General features: G+C 40.3%; 1 protein-coding gene across 1 annotated transcript in view; it reads left to right on the top strand.

Annotated features, from left to right (window-relative positions):
- The window catches only part of HCFC2 (host cell factor C2), an 886,151-nt gene that overhangs the window by 739,081 nt on the left and 123,753 nt on the right, over positions 1-23,317 (top strand). The window contains exon 19 of the mRNA XM_044087200.1: positions 21,624-21,912. Within this exon, the coding sequence (XP_043943135.1) occupies positions 21,624-21,912 (289 nt within the window). The remainder of the gene's footprint in view (positions 1-21,623; positions 21,913-23,317) is intronic.

Genomic DNA, 23,317 nt, shown 5'->3' with positions numbered 1-23,317 from the left:
TTATGAGCTTTTACCCCATACGACGGTTCTACCCTGTTTGGGATGTCAGTTCGAGAGACCTTGGTCCAGAGTGAGAAGGACGGGAAGACACTGTCTGCTCTGGATCCGCTTTTCTGCCCCTCAATGATCCTTTTCTAGGAGGGATGAAGATGTTGTGGCTCTGGAAGTCTCAGGCATTTTCTCAGGACTCATCTTCCCCCAGCGGCAAAGGGGGTTATGATGCTGCCCTAGAGGCAGAGGGGGTCCGAGAAACTTTGGGTCTCAAGAACCATTCTTGGACAGACCTGTGCAGCAGCCCTGAAGGGCTGCCTGACTGCTCATTTCTGGAGGCAGTCGGGGGTCACCTATCACTGCACCCAGCAGCATGGGAGTCCATAACAACAGATCATTGTGTGTTGCAAATTATATCCAGAGGTCATTCCATTCAGTTCACTGAACCATCTCTCCCCCCAAATCACCTCCTAGACAGTCCATCCGCGCAAACGGAGGAAGCAGCTCTAGAGATAGACAAGCTGCTAAGAAAACAAGTTATCCAACCTATCCCCCTAAGCCAATCCGGATCAGACATTTATTCCAGGTTCTTTTTAGTAACAAAGAAAATGAGGGACCAAAGATCCATTCTGGATCTATCCACCTTGAACCTGTTATTAGCCAATGTTAAATTCCAGATGGTCGCTCTTCAATCCATCCTGCCCTACCTGCAGGTAAACGATTGGATATGCTCGATTGACCTGCAGGACGTGTACTATCATATCAAGATGAACAGGTGCTCTCTGAGGTTTCTCCATTTCTGGCTGGGAGACGATCATCATCAGTTCAAAGCCCACAGCTCCCAGGGTGTTCACCAAGGTGATGGCAGTATTAGCGGCTCACCTGAGGCTTCAGGATATTCCGGTCTTCCCGTACCTGGATGATTGGCTGTTCGCTGCCCCTTCCAAGCATCTACTTTTCTGAGCCAGGGATTACTTCCTCTTACTAGAGAAAAGACTGGGCATCACCTTCAGTCTCAACAAGTCGTCACTGACCCCTGTTCAGATCCTAGACTTCATTGGGGCTCGGTTGGAGACTGTCCAAATGAATGTTTTCATCACCCCAGACAAGGGTACACAGTCTAAAGTTACACATCTTGTACGTCCCTCAAGCCCAAGTTCCGACAGCAGAAACAGTTCTGAGGGTGTTCGGTTCTATGGCTGCCATGATCAACCTATTACCCTTAGCGCGACTTCACATGCGGATTCTTCAGTGGACTCTAGCAGTCCAGTGGTCTCTATTAGCTCTACCATTGTCTCATCTGGTCCGTAATCTCCTGAGTATGCAGGGACTCTCTTCGGTGGATTAATTCTCTGGACCTAGTAAAGGGATGTCCCTTTCTTCCATCCTTTCACAAAACCACAGTGACCACGGACGCCTCCCATCTTGGGAGGGGGGCATTGCTCGGGAAGGACAGTCCAAGGCACGTGGTCCCCATCTGAGACCAGTTTGCATATCTACGTCCTGGAGGTGAGGGCAGTTCTTCTTGCGTTGCAGGCCCTTCATGCCCATCTTTCACTAGGCATGATTGCAATTCAGACAGACAACATGTCGGTAGTCTGGTATATCAACAAACAAGGAGGAACCAGATTTTACCCCCCTTTATTGCAAAGCCATGAGAGTATGGGAATGGGCGATCTCCACCAGCCATTTTTTGTTGGCAACGCACATCCCTGGACAGTCCAGCATTCTAGTGGACAGGCTCGGCAGATCTATCCTGATGCCTTACAAGTGGTCTCTCAATCCTTCAGTGGTGGAGCAGATCTTTCTAAAGTGGGATCATTCTTGCTGAGATCTATTTGCATCTCCTTCCAATGTGAAATGCATTTCTTCGCTCTGAACCCCCCTCAGAGGAAGCCCCTAGAGATGCACTGATTCATGCTTGGCGTCCCAGTCTTTATGCGTATCCACCCGCTGCCCCTCATCTTGAAGTTTCTTCAGAAAACTTGAAGGCTGGGGAACACTGTGATCCTCATCGCCCCATTCGGACCTTGCCAAGTCTGGTTTCCCTCTCTTTGGTCTCACCTAGTAGTTCCACCATGGACCTTGGATCCAGTTCCAGGTCTTATTTCTCATCCCTTGGGGATTCCTCACACAGACCTGGACAGTCTGAAACTCCCTGCTTGGCTGCTCCAGTTCCCCTGATTATTAGTACTCCCTGTCTGTCATCTCTTGTTAAAACCATTTTGATGGCGGCTCACAAATCTTCCACCAGAAGGATTTACCATAGCAAGTGTAAACGATTCTCCATATGGGCTTCTCAATGGGCATTGGACCCGTTTAATGCTCCTGTATCCGCAGTATTAGAGTTTTTGGCTGGCCACAATTTCTAATTTTCACATAAGGGAAAACATGACTTCATAAGCCTCTTTTAAACTTCTTTGCAATACCTTCCTTAAAGGTGTTTTTCTTCTAAGTCCCCCTATGAAGGATCCTGTGCCCCATGGGACCTTACCTTCGTGCTTCAGATTTTAGTCTCCCCTCCTTTTGAACTTGCAGCTTCGGTAGATTTGCAGTATCTGTCTTGGAAGGACTCCCTATTTTTTCCTAATTTTCAGAATAGGGGTGAATATAAATTACATCTGCTGGATGTGCACACGCAATTGCGATTCTACTTGCAGAGGACAAAAGCTTTTAGCAAGTCTGATCATTTGTTTCTTACTCAAAACCCTTTTTAGAGAAACCAGTTTCTAAGGTGACAATTGCTCGTTGGATTTCCCAATGCATTATTTGAGCTTATGCTGTCAAGGGTATTTCCCCTCCAGGTCAGGTAAAAGCACATTCCACTAGATCTATGGCTACTTCCGCTGCCTTTTGGTCCAGGGTGTCACTGAATGATGATTGTTCTGCAGCTACTTGGTCCTCATTGCATACCTTCATTTCACATTACAAATTGGACATCGTATCCAGGAACAGGGCATCCTTTGGCTCCGCAGTGCTCCGGAATATCCTTCCATGAGGACCACCCAGGTGATAGTAGCTGGAGACTCTGTCCCACAGGTTGAAGACCAAATAAAGTCAACTTCTTCAGATAAAGAAGTTATGCACTCACCATAATGTTCCATCTGAGTAGTTGTACTTCATTTGTCTTCAACCATCCCCCCTCCTTCCCCAGACCTTGTCACTATTGTCCTGGCCATGGATATGGAAGATTAACATCCTAAGAGCTGTCCATTGCTATGCTTTGGCTCAGGATTTTTTGGGCTGCCAGTAGAGGTAAGGTCTTGTTGGGTCGGGTGTATGGTGAGCAGCAAATTCGATCTGAAGGGAGGAAGGAGACGGGGCATTATGGGTAAGGGAAGGAGCTTGGAGCTCGGATCAGATGCTGGATATGCCGCCGTGACAGATCTGATACGGATCCATAGCCCACATGTTGAAGACAAATGAAGTACAACTACTGAGATGGAACGTTATGGTGAGTACATAACTTCTTTTTTTCAGACAAATTGGTTCTGAAGATCATTTATCAAGGTTATAGATGGCAGTGAGAGGATATTCCTCTTTGCCAGGAGGTTATTCCTCATCAACCAGACTATCTTATTTCCACCTGTCCTTCAATACATGCTCTTCCAGATAGAACCAGTTCCAGGTTGGGAAAGGTTTTTGATTAAGGATGTTTTTAGTGCAAAAGAAAAAAGATGCTTAGAAACCAGTTCTGGATTTTTCTTCTTAGACTTGTTTGTGATGGGGCCTAACTTCAAAATGATTTTACTTCACAATCTGTTACCTCTTCTTCTTCATTCATGTTTCTTAACTCTACATTTAAAAGATGCTTATCTCATTTCTTGGCATTCAGACATAATGCGTTTCTTAAGGTTTGTGTCTGGATCACTTTATCAGTTCTGTGCTTTACCCTTTGGAATAACCACTACACCAAGAGTCCTCAATAAATGTTTAGCTCCAGTTATAACTTATTGCAGGTTACAGGGTATCCACTTTTTTCTATATTTACATTGCTTGTGTATCTTTGCAGTGTCAGGAATCTCTTTCTTGGCTAAGAGATGTCTTACACAAGCTGGAATTCCAAGATAAAATTTGAAAGTCCTTTTTGACTCCTTCACACAGGATTGTGTTCCTTGGATGTCAACTAGACACCTCAATTCAGAGAGCTTTTCTCCACAGGAAAAATATATAATCTAGTATTGTCCTTTTCATTCTTCATCAACATATAGGTTCTAGATCTGACCTTGGATCCGACTGGGTCATATTCCACAGACTTTTGGATTCCTGCGGTGTCAGCTTTTTCCTCAGGAAAAAAAAAATAGATCTCTATTGAGATATATTTCTAAGGTTTTCCATTCAGACTTTGGTCACTTTGAGGGAATACCTCAGGATTTTAGGTCTCATGGCATGTATGACTCTTATGTTAACCCTGACAAGACTCCACATAAGAAAGATACTGTGGTATCTGAAGTCTCTTTGGTTTTCGCATCAGCATCACTTGTTTTTTGAAATCCCACTGCTGGGATTTTTGTCAGTAGAAAAATTACTTGGTGGAGGCAGCAAATATTCCTGAATTCAGCTCACCCCATATCCCTCCATGTTCCAAAGTAGTCAGTCATCACAGATGTCTCGGACTTTGCTTGGGGAGCAGTTTCAGGAGGAATAATGGTGCAAGGTGTGTGGGGCACATGGGGTCGATGCAAGCACATAAATATGTCAGGTGTTTGTCCTGGTCTTGGCACTCAACTCTAAATCATCTTTGGTCCCCAGGACCTCTCCAAGTTATTTCAAATAATACCGCAGTTCCCTTCAAGACAGGGGAACCAGGTCATACCCCCCCCCATGCCAGTTAGCTGTGTTAGTTTGGGATATAGCTTCACAGCACAGATTCATTCTGCAGGTGTCCTTTTTTTCCAATAAACTGAGCACGATAGGGCAGACTCTTCGCGTATGTAAACTTAGATCTAGTTGTCTTCTAAAATTTGATTTATCAGGAAGTTCTTCTAATAGATCCACATTTCCCTCTTCTCTAAATGAGCTGGCAAGATTCTGCTCCAGTACTTCTTGCTAGAAGGCCTGGAAGACAGATGCATTTTTCTTTGTTTCATGGGAATGTTCCTGTATGCTTTTCCAATCTTTCCACTGATATTCAGGCTATTTCTGAAGATTCAGAGGGATTCCCCAAGAGCTTTGTGGTGACTTCCTTTCTGGTTCAGGTAACAGTGACTCTCCCTTCTTTTGGAAATGGCTAGGGGCAATTACCACAAGCTCCCTCACAGAATATATCTGCTCAGACAAGATCAGGGTTGTTTCATTCACCCCGACTCCAACCAATTTCTGCTGACTACTAGTATGTATGATAGGACCTTATTTTCCTTTAGGCACCTATTTACTGAGGATGTGCAGCAGGTACTCATGGAGGCAATAAAGCCTGCAATTATAAAATCATATATCAGCAAATGGAAAATGTTTTCTAGTTGTTGCCAACAACATAACCACCACATATTCAGGACTATTTAATATCTGTTTTTACTATATTTGTGTGCTACTTTCCTATTGTATTTCCTTCATCAAAGTTCATTTATTTGTCATTTCTGCTTGTATACACATGGATCCTCCACTGTCAAAGCTTTCTCGTTTCAGAATGTTTTCTGAAAGCTGTTTTACTTGAGGCCTCCAAGAAAACAAGTAGACCCTTTTTGGGATCTTAATTTTTTGTTAGAAAAGTAAACACTTGCTCCATTTGAACCAGATAATCTGGCTTACTTGAGGGTCTTAACAGAAAAACAGTCTGATTGGTCTGACCTCTGCAGGTAAAGAAGAGTATCTGAGTTACAAACTCTTAAGGGAAGTCAACACTACCTCATTTTACACCAAGGTAGGGTTTTTTGAGAACTTGTCTGTCTTTTTAACACCCTTATTGAATTATCACTTAAGACATAGTCATACAGTTATATAAAAGAAAACAAACCATAATGACATATTCTCAGTTACAAACCTTATCCATCATGTGTATCAATCCAGCATTACATAAATTGCTCAATTCCTGCCTTCCCTTAAGCCTCATCCTGAACATTATTTTGCATGTGTTGTTGCCACGATTTCCATTTTTTATGCAATTTGCTCCTACCCATTTCTATAGATCCCACTTAGTTTCCTTGTGTCTCTTAAAATATTTAATGATTCAAATACATTTGGTTTAGACTTTGATTTCCATTTTCTAGTAATTGTTTTTTTGGCAGCCACCAAAATTGAACTTAACAAGACCTTACTTTCTTTCGGCTTTTCCCGGTTAGGGGTCGCCACAGTGGAACTCTGGTCCGCTAATGATTAGCAGTGGATTTTTATGGTGCCAAGTTGCCAGCCTGACGCCCAACCATCAAAGAAGGCACACCCATTCATGCACGCACCTACCTGCATGTCTTTAACATCACTCAACTGCGGGGAGGACATGCAGACTCTACACAGAAGGTGCTCCAGCCGAGAATCGAACGGGAGAACCTCTTGCTGTGAGCAGACAATGCTAACTGCTGCACTTTGTAGAGGCAATTCAGATTCTATATCCCAGTTTAAAAAAAAAATATCCTTAGTTATACCCATTTGGTCACCCAAACTTTCAGGCATAATTCTCTGTAGTAAATTTTTAAAGCATGTGCAATCTACCTGAGTAAAAATTCTTGTCTGCTTGGGGTATAAAAATACCTATGCGTACACTTCCAAGCAAATATCCTAAATCTTCTCGGCTTTGTTGCATATTTGGAAGCCATACACATGTCTTCCCATTGCTTCCTTGTAAATTGCTTATCCAATCTCTCTTCTCAGTCTTTTCTAACCTCCTCTGATTGATTCCTATAACTATCTTGCAATATTTTATATGCTCTACTAAATTATCCCTTTTTCAATAGCAGCTTCTTTTCTAGATTCAACTAAAACCTCTACCAGAACAAGTTGTCACGATGGATTCCCCTGTCCCTTTCTCTTTATCTATACTGTGATATCACTGATAAGGAAGGCAGTCCAAATGTCTTCTTGGCCTCTTCCCATTCTGTCTCCTTTCACCCTCTAGTTATTTGCTTGCCAATACCTTGGTTACTTTACTAGTTTTCTCCAGTAAATTCCAGTCCTTTGTTGCCTATTCTCTGTATCCCTAATTGCAGTCATCCTTGTCTGCAAAATCTTTCTCCATTCTTGTGCTGGCTTAGTTCTTTGAATGCTTTGTGCTGATTTATGAATGTAACGTTCTTTATGGCTGTTCTCCTTCTCCTTAAAGATCTGCATCCAAAATCCCACTGTCTCCTTGTTTGTTGAATTTCCCTTCCCCCTGCTTCATTATCATCCCTTTCTACTTTGCATTATAGCTTTGTGCTTATGTTATGTACATAAGCATTAACTCAGTAGCTTTAAAATATCCCTTCAAACCAGGTAATCCTAAACCACCTTGTTCTATTGGAAAGATCAGTTTATCCCACTTGACCCTTACCCTTTTCCCCTCCCAGATGAATTCCAACAACTCTTAATTATTGCCCATGACTTCTCTTCTGGTTGATGAAAATATGCCTGAACTGAATATAAAATTTAAGGAACTAAAAACATTTTTCACTGCTTTTATTGTGCTGTCTATATCCATAAACAAAAGCTTCCAGTTTCTAAGTTTTTGTATTCTCTTTTGTTTAGTCTCTTTCGACATATCCTTAGCTACAATAACAGAATCCTTTTAATACATACTCCTTATTACTTCATTTTATCTTGTACACATAAATGTGGGTATTGCTGAACCAATTCATGTGGGAGGCTACATAGTTTATAACTGTAGCCTTTATTATCTTTATTAATGTTATATCTAGAAAAGACCTGAAACTCTCAAAATAAGATGTCGTTTTTCTAGTGTTATCAGGTACAAAATATTGTCTGTGAGCAAAGCCAACTTTTCTTGAATACCATACCATTTATATCCATGAATTTGTGAGTTTCTTAATTTCTTTGCCAGTGGCTCTGAATGTAAAACAAATAACAAAGGAGAAAGAGGACACCCCTGACTGGTTATTCTGTTTAGACACATTTCAAATGATCCCCCCACTTTATTTTTTGTGTCTGATCCCTTGTATAGCCTCTTAATTAACCTTATTATTGTATCTGGGAATGCAAATGCTTCTATTGCCCTACTCAAAATCCCAGCTTACTTTGTTAAATGCTTTCTGTGCATCAAGACCCACCAACAACAGTGGTATTTTCTTACATTCTGCTTCCTTCTGGATCATCATCGTTCTGTTAAAGTTAATTGGTCGTGTTCTGAAGCAAGTGTAAATAACAAACTTTTGAAGTTGGATGCGACATCCTTACTACGTACAGAACCAAGTTATACAGTTGTTAGTGCAGAAAATCCATTGTTTTTGCACTTTATTTTGTTGGTAAGGACAGCCCCCTGGATTTTTTCCTTAGAGATAAAAATGCCTGCCATGATTTCATGAATGAACAAATCCCACAATGCCTTACTTCCTAAATTAATGTATAAGCTGCTGTATTTTCATGACAAATGCATCAACTGTAGTTTCTTACTTTATATAAAGTCAATTTGTCAGCTAGTTTTTGCATGTAGATCACCTCACATTTAAAATTAACAATGATTTTGTAGTAGTCAAGCTACTATCTCCATCCTATATCTACCATGGCACTGTTTTGTGGGTGAGGTTATTAGAAACATTGAGTATACAGTGAAACTAAAAAAATTAAACACTATTAACTTCATTTTTTTGCAAAATTGTTTGCAACTATAAGCTGAGAAACATAATGGGAAATGAAAGTTGCTGTAAAACAAAGGTGACCAATACTTTTTAATGTCAAATGTTTGCCACCTCTCCACAATACCACATGAATCCATATCTATTAATTTTGGCAACACCTTTCCCATTCATTTAGTTATTATAGACATCAACACTTTATAATCATGGCTTAAAATTGAAATGGGCCTATATGAAGCTGGGTCTGATGGGTCTTTTGCTGTCTGTAGGTATTACAGCCACCACAGCTTTCTTCCAGGATGTTGTTAAACAAAGTTTTCCAGATCTTTATCACTTTCTTTCCCTCTTAGCCTCCAAACATCCACAAGAATGCCATCTATTCATGGAGACTTTCCTGCAGATTATGCATCACTTTTTATGTCATCTCCTCCAGTCTTAACTGTTAATTGTTGAGCCTCATCTACCTCTAACCTTGGCATACTAAGTTTTCCATATATATTTCCATTTGTGCTCTTTCTTGATTTCTACATTTCTCTATAGAAATTTACATAAACATTTCCAAACTATCTCTAATACCTCTACAGGATCTTTGGTTATTTTATTGTTATAAGCCCCTTAAATTTGGCAGCAACCATTTCTATTTTCTGTTGCCTAAGTTGTGCTACAAATGTTTGTACTCTAGTTAATAACATCAGTCTTTCTAAACCCATGCATCTTACCCAGATGCTTCCCTACTTTCTCTTTAGTACTCTGCAGTTGTGCTGCCTTTCATTCTGTAAGATTCCCTTATTCTGCAATACTTTACTTTAACCTTTGTCAGCACCTCTAAATAATTCTTGTTACTTCTTAACAATATCTCTTTTTCTTTTATTTCTACCATATTCTTAAACTCCATTTTCATCTTATCCCACTCACTAGCTATATCTTCTGAAGAAATTTTTATCTTCCCTAATAACGCTCGAGTAGTTTCCACTACCCATTTCTTAAATTCATCTCTTTTTAACAGGTAGGTGGAGAAGTGCCAGTGTCCTATTTTTACTTCATTACTCTACAATTTTTTCTTGGTTGTTATTGGCACATGATCTGAAATAGTTACTGGATGTGTGTCAAAGCTTTCAATTTAATGCACCTGTTTCTGTTAAGTATAATTTGTCTAATTTAGACAGTTATTGTACCCTGGGAATAATATGCAAATGCTCTCCAAGTTTGTACAACCAAATGCATGTATTCCATACCAAATATCTTTATAAATTTCTTCATAAATATACCTTTGTTTTGTTATAATTTCCTTGTAGTTCCCCCAGATAATTCCTCACTGTTGCAAGAAGTTCCAGTCCTCACCTACAAGTAGTATTCCCTACTGAAAGCTCATTATTTCTCCCAAAATGTTCTTAAGCTCTACAATAGCAGTCTTAGGTAGAATATAAATACATGGCAGTGTAATCCTCCTCCTTGCCAGTAGCCCCTTACTATCACAAATCTACAATTATTATGTTTGATTTTATTTTCTATTACATATATGACAGCTTTTTAAAATGTCAGATTCCAGCTTTTGTGTTGCATGCACCCAGTAATGTGTGACAGGTTGAGCTTTTATATAGCTGTTCCTTGTTATGTCCATTTAAACCTGTCACATTTTACAAAACTTTTTGTTTTACTGAAAACCCACAATCAAAAAAACAAACCCCTCCCAGAATCTATTAACTTAAAAAACAAAACGCACACAACAATGTATATCTTCATATAATGAAGTTTAACCCTCCTGATAGAAACAATTGTTCCAAATTGATAGCTGCACCCACATATATCACCTAAGCAAAACATAAGGTTATCCATGCTAAAGGTGCGCGTTACAGTCAGTGGTACTACTTAAACTAATTGCTGTCTGTTCTTTTCTTATCTTTATTCCCTTCCTGGGTGTGAAAAACAGCTAGTATGCTTTCAAAAAATATTATGTTTTAGCCTTAAGAAAAAATAAATTATACACTGTTCTTGTAAATGCATTGTAAATAAATTGAAGTATTTAGGTACCAGGAAAGCTGCTATCCCTGATTCACTAAAACAAATCTTGCCTTTAAAAGGTACCAAGGCTGCTTGCCTTTGTACCTTCTAATTTTACAATTCCCTGAGCAAACTGGCCCAAACTCTCAAGATTAGGAAAAAATGGGGATTGTGGAAACAATACATACAGGGTAGAAATGAGGTTTAAAAGAAAGCAGTACATAAACGAGCTATGTACTGACTGAAAATGATAGGTTAGATTATAAGTGATGTATAATGTTTGCAACTGGGAGTGTGTCGGTATGGTTTGTGATGTAAAATGCTTGCAACTAAGATTGTGTCCATGTGGTTCATTTTCATTTGCATAAATATATGATTGCTTATGTTGCAAGTGATGGTTTAATAAAAATTTCATTCATTTCTCAACTAATGGGTTTGGATTATGGCCTCCAACAAATTCTTGAGCTTCTTTCCTACCCACATTGCACTACCCCTAACAACTCTCAGATCTCGTTTGCCACTTTAGCTTCTAGACGTGGTCGACTTCAGCCCTTAAAATTACAGTGGGAGATAAGTTATTTTTTGATGTTATCTTTCTAAAAAAAACTTCTTGTATAACCCTATTGCCTTATTCTTTAATCTTTAACTTTAGTTGCAAGTTATTCTTTTGTCTTATTGTTATGCTTCTTAGTGTAAACCTTCCTACCATTATTGGTAAGCCTAACTTCCCTTCCTTTTACACTTTGTGTTTTCTGTCTTCATTGCCATAGTTAGAAAAATATGAAAGAATAGCCTTAAGCTAAAACACCAAGCATACACCAAAACACCATAGTTGATATTTTGTCTTTTTCTACAAGATAATTGTAATTCTTTAATACCATTGCTGGTATTTTGCCTTTCCTGTCCTTCCTATTTAAAAGAAGGGTTTACTTAGTTCTTTCTCATTAGGATAGTTTTCTTTCTCTTTAACAGTGGCTGAAAAAGCAGAATTTTAAAAATGTGATGTTACCTTACTCCGATGCCTACATTCTGTATGTGTATTGCTTAGGTCCAGAACATCTACAGCAGGACTGCACTATCTGTCATGGGTTCAACTCTCTTGCTGTAGTGGACAGAAAGGATAAGTTGATTTTAAAAGGAATACTGCCTTCTTCATTTTCTGAAGCAATTGTTGGGGATCAGTCCCCCAAACACAAATGTAGAGATCCTGCCAAGAGGTTGAAGTCTTCTGAGCCTGCAGCCTCTTCTTCATCGGAGCCTAGGAAGAAAAAAGAGAAGTTGGATCCGAAGTCTGTTACGGTCCGGCCCTTGTCAGATCTGGTTAAGCCTCTGTTGAATCCTACATCTTCAGATCTGAAGCCTTTGTCAAGGGCAGCGGATTAAGTCTGGATACAGTCCCATCCGGAGTGCCCTATCCCTTTTTAGAGAGGTGCTGCAAATCACCATGCTTGGTATCTTCTCATTTCTCCAGGAGTCGGAAGCAGATGTGGAGAGGATGATGAGGAAATTCTTCACAGAGTAATTTCAGAGAGGAGTTCTCATGGTCCCTTACCCCTTTGAGTCAGGAGGTCCGATAATCTACTCCACCCATTACAGCTCCTTCTCTATTCCAGCCTGTGGTTTTAGAGTCCTTGGATCTGAGTGTTCTGGGTCTGTCTAGTTCGGATCCGAAGAGAGTACCATCTTCAGATCCAAATACTGCTCTGTGTGCATCATTGGAGCTGGATGACACTCTGAGGCACAGCATTCCTGTGGGATCTGGGAGGATGGAGTGAACTCTGAGGTTTTCAGAGACATCTCTTTCTCTTGAAGCTTCAGCACTGGACAGCTCAACTCCCATCTTCCACCTCTTATGGATTGTCGTTGGGGCAGAGGGAGGCGACGAGCCAGAAACTCACCTTCTTGGCTCCATTGTCTTCCTTCTCCCTGGAGCAGTTGGCCTTTGAGGTTGTGAAGAGAGTATTTTCTACTCCAGTAGCTGGTTCCTTCCCCCTGTTATCCCCCCTCAACTTCTCAGATGACTTTGCACTGTGATCCTCCATGTTCTACTCAACAGGGACAGCCATCTCAAAACTTCCAGTCTACCCAGCAGGGTATCTTAATCTCTTACGATACTTCACAGGAGCACCCCACTGAGGAAGTCCCTAGGAAGCGAAGGTGCAAAAGGAGGCACATGGAGTGTCCTCAAGAGTTAGTCACTGAGGATACTGATTTCGATGAAGGTGAGGGGTCCTCAAAATCACTACACAATGACATGTCATTTAGAGACATTCTTGAGATCCTTAAGAAGAAGGTTGGTTGGCCTTCCCAAGACCCTTCTCCGGAAGATTCAGTATTTCTGGAAGCCTTTGGGACTGGCCCGTCTACCTCCTGGGTTACTTAGCCCACCGACAAACTCATTGACTTGATTTCTAGGCAGCTGTGGAAAGAACCTGATATGACTGTGTCAGTCACCAAGAGACCATACTGGATTCTGGCTCCACCAGTAGGCAGGGAATTTTGGGGTAAAGGTGTGCCAGTAGATGCCATGGTCGTTGCGACAGCTACAAAAAAAGGAACTCGCAGGAAAGAGTTCCATTGTCTATCCTAACAGAGAGTCTAGGATGATAGAAAGATTTGTGAAGCGTGTTTATGCTTCAGTGACTTTTGCAATCAGATTACTTAACTATTTGGCACATTTTACGAGGCTTCAAAGAGATTTGATTAAAGAGCTATCGAAATCTCTTAATGGGAACAAAACTGCTGAGGCTCAATCTTCAATAGTCTCAGTTGGCTACCCAACAAGCTATGTCTAATTCGTCCATGAGGCTTATCTCGCATGCTGCAGAATGTGCCACAAGGGCTGTGGGTTCAGGTATTTCCATAAGGAGGCATACCTGGATGCACCTGTGTGATTTTGCAGAGCACTTCAAGTCATTAGTCAATGCTCCTTTTGACAGCACTTTTGTTTGGCCTCACAGTGAAGGATACACTTTCAGGTTTGAGAAAGATGGAAGGACACTCTCTGTATTGGGCATGTGTTTTTCAACCTCTCAAAGACCTTTTCCGGGAATCAATGGGGAGGTCGAAAAATGTGGTTCAAAAAATCTGAGTCCTTTCCAGGACACATGTGGAGGTAGTTCCCCCAGAGGTAGAGGGAGGAGAGATAATGGTAGATGACGTCCCCATGGAGGAGGCCCACAAAACCAGGAGACTAGACATTCTTTTTCCAACAGACCCTTCCAGTGCTCCTGAATGGAGGCCTGATTGCCTACCTCTGAAGACATTCAGGGGTAACTTATCTCTACACCAGAGAGCCTGGCTAGATATAACAAAAGACAGTTGGGTACATAGAATTATTAACAGAGGTTATGTAATTCCCTTTTCCCTTCATCTTCCATTGTCAAAATAATTTCTTGATGTTCCATCCAATCAGAGGAAAGCAGCAGCACTAGAAATTCAAAAGCTGTCAGGAAAAAAAGTCAAACGAGGTCCTGCCAGACCAAATAGAATCTGGAATGTACTCAAGGTTCTTTTTAGTGCCAAAGTAAACAGGGGACTGGAGACCAATTTTGGATCTCAACACATTGAACATGTTGGTTCAACACACACAGTGCCACAGGGTCATGGTTCAGTCTATTCTGACCTTTCTAGGCAAGGATGACTGGATGTGCTTGTTAGATCTTCAGGATGCGTACTGTCATATAAAGATGAACAGACAATCTGAAAGGTTCTTGTGCTTTTAGCTGGGATTTAGCTAGGAGCCAGCCACTATCAGTTCAGAGTACTGCCTTTTGGCCTTACCACAGCCCCAGGGTGTTCACCAGGTGCAAGGAATACTTACTTGAGACTGCAGGAATATGGGTGTTCCCATATTTAGATGACTGGCTCATTACAACCACAACCAGGTGTCGACTGATAGAAGTTCGAGATTAGGTGTTAAAAACCTGTTCACTTCTTGGAATAACCATAAATTACAACAATTCGCATCTACAACCAACCCAGACATTACAATTTATAGTAGCTGTGTTCAACACAGTATCTATGGTAGCTTCTCTTCCGCTATCAAGAATGCAACAGTAAGGATGCAGGTCGGAAAAATAATTTGCAGTATCCGAATTTCAGCCTGATTGATTCTACAAGCCCTGGGATCAAAATCAGATAGACCCCTTTTCAGCTCCAGTTCAATCTGTTCTGGAAGTTTTGGCGAGTTTATTTAATGAGATTGCTAGTTCATCAACTGTTAAAGCCCAACTAGCAGTAATCTCTAACTTTCATGCAGGATTTCAGAATTCTTCACTGGCATCTTCTAAATTGTGCATGGCCTTTTTGAGAAGTACTCTCTTGCTAAGACTCCCTCAGAAAGACCCCATGCCACCATGGGATTTAAATTTGGTACGGCAAACTTAATTCATTCTCCTTTTAAATTGGCAGTGAAATGTGATCTTAAGTTCCTGACCTGGAAAACTATCTTTTTAGTTGCAGTTACATCTGCTAGAAGAATTTCATAGCTGCAAGCATTATCTTCTAAACCCCCATATTTGATTTTTCATAAGGATAGCGTCTTATGTACCAGTGCTTCCTTTCTTCCTAAGGTGGTGTCAGAATCCAAAGTTGGGAGAGTGGCCTAATGGTTAAGGTGTTTGCCTTACAAACACAAAGTGCAGGGTTTGAGTCTCACAAGGGATAACTGGCTAGGCTTAAAATGGTTTGCAAGAGCGGTTAGCTTAGTACTAATCTATGAACATCAACCAGTCCATTAACTTGCCAGTGTTCTTTCCAAAATTTGAAAATAAAGGGGAATATATGCTGAACTTGCTGGAAGCCATGGTGGTGCAGCGGTAGCGTTGTTGCCTCACAGCGAGAGGTTCTCCTGTTCGATTCTTGGCTGGAGCACCTTCTGTGTGGAGTCTGCATGTCCTCCCCGCGGTCCAGTGGCATTCAAAAGGCATGCGTAGAATGAGCGTGCCTTCGTTGAAGGTTGGGCATCGAGGTGGCACTTCGGCACCCGTAAAAAATCTACTGCATATCATTAGCGGACCGGAGTTCCGCTGTGGTGACACCTAACCGGGAAAAGCTGAAAGAACAACAACAACAAATGCTGAACTTGCTGGATGTTTATAGACAATTAAGTTTTTATCTATACAAAACAAAATAGATTGGAAAAACAGATCAGCTATTTGTTTCCTTTGCACATAATAAATTGGGTGAATCAGTTACAAAGGTAACTCTAGCTAGATAGTTGACAGATTGCATTTCATTTATATATAACAAATTGAATCACCACTTACCAAAACCATTAAAGGCTCGTTCAACCAGCTGTGTATGGCATCTTCTGCTGTATTCCAGTCTAGAGCTTCTATGGACGATATATGTGCAGCTGCAAATGGTCAAATCCTCATACCTTTATCACTCATTACAAACTGGATCTGGTCTTGAAAGGAAGAGCAGCCTTTGGTTCAACCATACTCAGAAATATCCTTCCTTAGAGTCCACTCAGGAATTTAGGTAGCTGGGGACTCTGTCCCATTAGTTGAGGAATGAATGAAAATTGACAGCATCAGATAAAAAAAAAAATGTATGTACTTGCCTTAAAGTTTCCTCTGTGTTGTCCATTTTTATTCTTCCTCATTTCCCCGCCCACCATCCCCCACCATATTTCATGTCTGACTTCTTGAGGAATGTGACACTTCAAGGACACCTATGTCCTTTACATTGAACTCCAGTTATGGCATATCATTATGGTCGTCTGTCAAGCTGCAAACAAAATCTAAGAGATGTTTAGGAGTGGTGTACTATGGGTAGGGAAGGAGCTCAAGAGGTTGTTGGAGGCCATGAGCTAGTATAATGGTCGAGTTGGATCCAAACTCATTAGTTGAGGAAGAATGAAAATGGACAACACAGATGGAATATTATGCTAAATGGATAACTTTTTTTTTCTTTTTATCACTCGTACTCCAGTTCATCAACATCCTTTTCCGCTTTGCTTGAATTCTGTATAGAATGCTTTAACTGTGTAGCTCTAAAGTACTTTGAAATCCAGTAACCAAAAGTTAACAGAATTTTAGAATAAATCAAAGTACATCCGCTGTGGCGACCCCTAACCGCATTATACAGCTTTATAAAAACTCTCTTCTGTACATGCCTGACTGTAATGTTGCCATTGTTAGAAAAGTTTCATTGTGATTAAGATGTTATGGATATCCTGACATAGTGAACTGTGTTTCATTTACTATTAGGTTTTCATCAGAGTCCATTTTTCAGTTGTCTACCTACTTTTTTAATATTGTTGTAGATTAAAAAGCAATTGTAAGGGTAAGTGAGATGCCAGGAAGCTTTGCGGACTTATCCACTGCCACTATTACAGGTACATTGATTTTGATCATTTAAATATTTGAGTATCTGCAAAAGTAGTATTATCTCTTCATATTCATGTTCTGTACAAGCTGTTTCAGTGATGGTCAGGATGCATTTTGGTCTTTTTAGCATGGAGGATTTATTGATTGTTGATATTTTCTAATCAGTAGGATCTACGTATTATGGAAACTTCATGCCGAGAGGGGGACAGTGGCCAGTGTCTATTAGTTTATAGCTTAGTAAGTTGAGTAATAGGGAGGGTTGTGTCTGTGTTACAGGGAGCGAGTTTGTTTTGATTAGACTTGAGGAATGGCTTGCCCTGCTATATGGTAGAGATATAAAATGACACATTATTTTAGTAGTAATGTGCAACATTTATATAGGAAGTTTCCTTCGGTGACTGAAAAGCAGCACTGTAGTTGTGGTATGATTTGTCTTGTTCCACTAGTTTGTGGCCTCATTTCTGAATACCAAGTGAATTTCATTTTGTAGGACTTGCTTGACTACCTCTTCAGTATGTAACAAGTGTTAACTGTTGATTAGTTTGGAGGGTAGAGTATGGGTCTGACATTATGATTCATGGGGTGTACAGTAGTCCGTGGTTTTCTGAAAACCATTCTTTTAATCCAGCCCTAGCTTATTTTAAAGTTGTTTTGGAGCTGAGGTAGCAAAGGAGTTTGATCTAATAAGGAGAATATCATTGGTGTAACGTATGGTGGTGTTTGTTTCAGTGAGGTCACTATATATGTTATTAATAAACAAAGAGAATAGACGTGGGCCCAGGATTAAGCCACATGAAAAACCTGCTTTGAAAATGCCTTTAATCAGAGGATGTGTTGTCGTTGAGAGTTGCATCTTATGACATTCAGTGGGGATTGGGTGAGGCCACAAGAGGAATAATTAGATTGTCTGGGCTTGGAAGGACATTGAAAGGGCAATGTGGTAAAAGGAGCCAAGACTGTTATAGAGCTGACATTTTCTGACTGGGTGGGTTCAGGCATGTTGAAGAAAGGAGTAGACCAAGGCCTGAAATGGGTCTTTAATAATTGCAGATGTGAACATGAGAGTAGCTAGGTATAGGTTGGAGTTGCCCAGAGTTCTTTGTCTCTGTCTTTCCAGGAAAGAGAATGGAAGATATACCAGAGTAACGGAGGGCTGTTGGCAGTAAGGGAATGAAGGGATGAGAACTTTTTTAAGGAAGAGATGGAAATGGGCTGCATGGTCTAACTGGCGGATACAGAGCTTTAAAAGCTAGCGGTTGTGTTATACTTACCACTGTGTGTGTGTCTTTGGCATTTGTCTGGTGTCAGGTGATTGTTGTACAGTCATTGCAATGCTTCTTAAGTGGGGCCCATGAAGGGTGCAGTCCAGTAAGTTTGATATGATTTGTTCAGGAAATCCTCTGTTTAACAGTGTCTTAGCACTGTTGAGCCAAGGCTGCCTAATGGACATGGTTTCTTGATTTTAGTAAGGTTTTTAACTTTAGATTGCAAATGTCAAGTTTGTACTGACGCCTTGTCTCATGACTTGTAAAGATTTAAAATGTAATATTTTTCTTGAAGCATACAGGAGAGGTGTCCTTACCTTAAAGAGTTGACCTTTTCTTGCTAGCCATTACAGGCATTATGCTGTGTCACCTTGGATCAGGGAGTGATTTCTGGGACTTGATGTGTGAAACATCTGTTACCTGATGTTTTACACTTCAGGCTTGTCCCCCTTTGGAAATCTGGTACTTGATGCCTTAAGGAGTGTTTGCAAACTGGTTTACTTCAAGAGCTCCCTGAAAAAATCATACTTGTTTGACCTGCTCTCTAATGATAAACCATATGAGCATCTGTTCTCTGTTATATTTTTTTAATACTTACTTTATATTTGATTTGTGCATGTTGTTTTTAATTTTATAATTAGTACTTAATTTATAAACATTAACTTATACTTATTAAGCTGATGAGTAAATTAAGGGGACATGGGTCAAAAAGGGAAGGGTGAAAAAACAGTAGGTAGGTATGGAGCTAATCATTGTAACAGTGTGGTAGTAAAAGCATTGGCATCATCAGGCAGACCATTGACATGGGTCCATTTGAAGTCTTCATACTGTTTAGAAGTTTCAAAATAGACATTGCATACCAGCTGATAAACAAGGTCAGCCTGCTTACAGAAAGTTGGTGAGAATTAGAGGCATGGTATTCACCATGTGGGCAAGTGCACAAATGAATGCATGCTGACTGTGCACCAAGCAGGCAACTGGCGTTCACTACATAAGTAAATGGTTTCACAACATGAATAGTGGTGCAGATGCATTTCAGGGATAGCTGTGCTGTGTACTGAGGCTGTCTACTGAAGGGACATTGCAGAGGTGCACTTGCTGGGGGTAGTCTACTCTGCTGCAAAGGAAGCATGGCTTGTAATCCTCCAGAAACCGCACTGCTACCAGCACGTGCATACAAAAATAAATTCCACTGGTGTTCCATCTTGTCTGCCATGTAAACGTTCTGCTAGTATTGTAGCAGATCACACATCTGGCCATTTCATACAGCAGCATTGTGTACATAGTGTAAATACACAGACACGTAAGCCTTAAACCTGCAGCTAAACTGACAGATAGGTGTGTGCTTCTCCATCCTCAAGCATTTATGTCCAGTCAAGTGCATGGACAAACCTGTTGCACTGCTGTTTTCCATCTGTTGCATTAGATGTTCATATCCCCCTCCCCAAGCACTCCAGTGCCTTAAACATGCATGGACACACACATACACCCTGCAGTGCTTTGCACCGTGTACTCATCAGTGCAGCTCAATAGTGTAGGGAGAAAACATCTTCCCCTGTGCCCCCACCATCATTGCAGTTTATGAGACTCCGTCTAAATGCTGAAAGCAGCAAATTGTATATTGTAATAAAATAATACAACTGACTTAAACATTAGTCTACTAGTCTGGTAGATTGAAGACACCAGTATGCAGTCTCAGCATTACCTTATACCCATTCACAAAGTTATTAATGCTCTAGCAACATTAATTTAGCTTCACTTGTTCTGTCAGTTTCACACTGCAGTTATAAGGCGTGTGCGCTCAGGTTAAAACTTGGTGTTAATAATAAAAATCATAAGCCAGCAAAAGGTGGTTCTTGTATTATTTTTGAGTACACTGCAAGTAATATTTTAAAACTCTGCTTTCCCAGTGGTCATAGAATAACATCAAAAACAAATAATGTTAACATTCAGTGCAATGTACATCTTAAGGGAGAATATGAATTGCAGTACAGTCATGTGATATGCTTTTAAATAACTGTTTCCCTGAGCACAAGCAGTCAGTTTGCTGTATCAGCATCTTTGAAGGGGTGTCACTTATTCCCTTCCCAGAAGCAATGCATTTACGCAGCCACAGTCATGAGACCATGGCTGTCTAGATACTGTAATGACATTCAGTATGTCAAAGTAGCAAAGAACAGCTATGCAGGTACATAACAGCTATATTCACACATTATCTTCTTATGTAAGGCAAGAGGTATTAGCCTGTACATTTAAAAATAATGTGCTTTCATTGATACAGTGTAGACAAATTTATAATGTATAGTGCAGCAGTGCCACCCTCTTTGAAGAAATTACAGCAGCTGCAGTGGTGTATGAAGATTTGAGCATAGGATGTTGAACAAAGCAATGAGGGCACTTGAAGTCCTTTATTTTGTTGGTAACTTTGGTTGAAGTTCCTTAATGAAGGGAGTGTCATTTGGGGACATCACCCAGGGCACCATTTGAGCTAGTTACAGCTCTGCTTTTAGGAATTAATGGCAGTCAGGTGGCAAATATAGGATGGAACAGAGCAAGTTTTTACAAGACAATAGTGTAAGATTATGGAGATGTTTGGGAGTGATGAGTTGTATGAGGTTTTAGGTTTGTTAGTGCTTGCTATGGCAGGTGAGGTTTAAGTACTTTTGTCAAGTGCTTTCTGCTGGTAATGTCTTGTTACAATAAAGGGAAAAAGTTTGATTAAAAACAGTCTTCTTGTTTGGAACACTGTATCTTAACCAGGATTAGTTTTGTGCCTCATGGCAGGTAAGTGCCACAATAGGCTGCAGCACTCCAAGTAACTGAACAGGAAGAAATGGGTATTGGAAAAGAATGAATGATTGTCGAAGGCAGGGTGCACACAAAGAAATATATTTTCCAGTACTGAACCGTTTACTTCCTTTATGGTGCACCATTTTCTTTCTTTATGGTGCACTGAACTGTTACTGATGCAGCAATTCTGTTCGAGTCACGTATCTGTAAGAGCTGCAAATAAGGCTCACTGTACAGAACCATTGGCATGCCATATGGGGAGTATTTGTGAACTTCATTTAGTGCCATTTTGCGTTATGAATAACATGCTTAAATCTCTTACTAATATGTGTCATTTTTTTGTGAAATTACATGCTTAGAAAAAAGTAAGTGAAATATCAGTTAAGTAGTATTTTTATAGAGAAGGGACTTTATGGAGTGCCTGCTGCATGAATGTGTTAATTTTATGTTGTCTCTCACGGGTGATAAATTTTAATAAGTGTCTTATGTTTTGATTTTATTTCATGTATTTTTTCCAGGTTGCTGATTGCATTCACCTCACCTGGCAGCCTCCTGCATTACCTTCTGGAAAAATTTTTGAGTATTCAGCTTATCTTGCTGTACGATCGACGCAACTGAATCCTGAAAGTCCTGCTCAGTTGGTATTTCTCAAAGTTTACACTGGAAAGAAAACCTCTTGTATTGTATCAGCTGCACAGCTTGCTGGTGCACATATTGACTGTACCTCAAGGCCAGCCATTGTGTTTAGGATCATGGCGAAGAATGAGAAGGGTTATGGACCAGCTACACAAGTTCGATGGTTGCAAGGTAAAAATAATTGCGGCATTGATTTGTCTGTTTTGTATGAGCAACCAGTGTTACGTTAAGGGCAGAAGTTTTCCTTGATGAGACTTCTGCACCTCTACTCCAATTTTTGAATCATAATTGGGAAAAGCAGTAAGATTAGCTTTGCCAACAAGTGTGCCAACTTTTGTGGACATCAGATTTCTGATTGCAAAGAAGTGCAGGTTTGAAGAGTGTTGCAAAAATGCTTCCATAGTTGACTTCAGAAAACTTGTGTTCATTATACATTCATCCAGGATGGTCGGGTGGGCAGACATGGGGCTTTTGGGGAGGGCCACAGGAGGGATTTGGGGGCTAATAATCTCTGACAATGAGCATTTTGAAATTATATAAAAATATTTAACCACTGATAACATATTTTACTAGCTAAAACATTTCCCATTCGTTTCCAAACTCGGCATTGTGTTAAAAGTGAAACAGAAGTACTCCTCGATAAAAAGTCAGCCTTATCTAGTGGACCACTCCTTGCAACAATTAAAAAGTGAACAAACCTTTAAATGCCAAACAAAGTAAACAAAAACACGAGCAGGCAACGGATTCTTCAACACTTTATTCTTGTAAGCGCTTTCACTGACACCAGTGTATCAGCTTCTTCAAACTAAATGACTCATTTAGTCTGAAGAAGCTAATGCACTGGTGTCAGTGAAAGTGCTTACAAGAATACAGTGTTGAAGAATCCGTTGCCTGCTCATTTTTTTGTTTACTTTAACAATTAAAAAGTGTGTAGACTGGGCATTTCTTGAAAACCCTTGGTTAGTGGGAGGAGGGTTTGTAGGTCCACCATTTACCCCGCATATACGGAGTACATCCCAGCTGCTTGACTTTTCACCGATTTTATAGTAAAGTGGCCTTGCTTCAAAAAGTCATTCTCAACATTGCAGCCAGTCCAGACTGGTCAAAATGCATTTTGAGTACTCGCATACCACATCAGCACATTTAAGCTAAAAAGGGCTAAACTTTCTTAATAATTGTCTATGCCCACCATTTAACATATCCACATTACAGTTTTGGGAAAGGGACATTTAAATTTATTACTGATTTGTGTGTGTGTTCATTTTATTTTAAATACAAACAGATTAGGCAGGTGATTACAGCAATGGTAGGTATTCGTTATTTGAAGAAAAGGGAAAATAATTACATCAGATATAAACAGTACAGTTCTCCGGCAACCTGAGTAAGAATTCAGTGAGAATTATGTAGGTAAGACTGAGGAAAGGAAGGCAAGCATTCAGGTGAATTTAGGCTGTTTAGCTGGGAAAGCTAATGCTGACAAAAGGAGTTGTGTGCATGGCTGGCCATCACTGCAGAATCTGTATGACACCATACCTCTCAACCATACTAAATTGTTCGGTATTTACCGGTTTTGAGA

The sequence above is a fragment of the Protopterus annectens genome, chromosome 11.part0 (assembly GCF_019279795.1).
Source record: "Protopterus annectens isolate FY-2018-M chromosome 11.part0, PAN1.0, whole genome shotgun sequence".
Taxonomy (NCBI): Eukaryota; Metazoa; Chordata; order Ceratodontiformes; family Protopteridae; genus Protopterus; species Protopterus annectens.
This window is presented reverse-complemented; position numbering and strand designations above follow the sequence as displayed.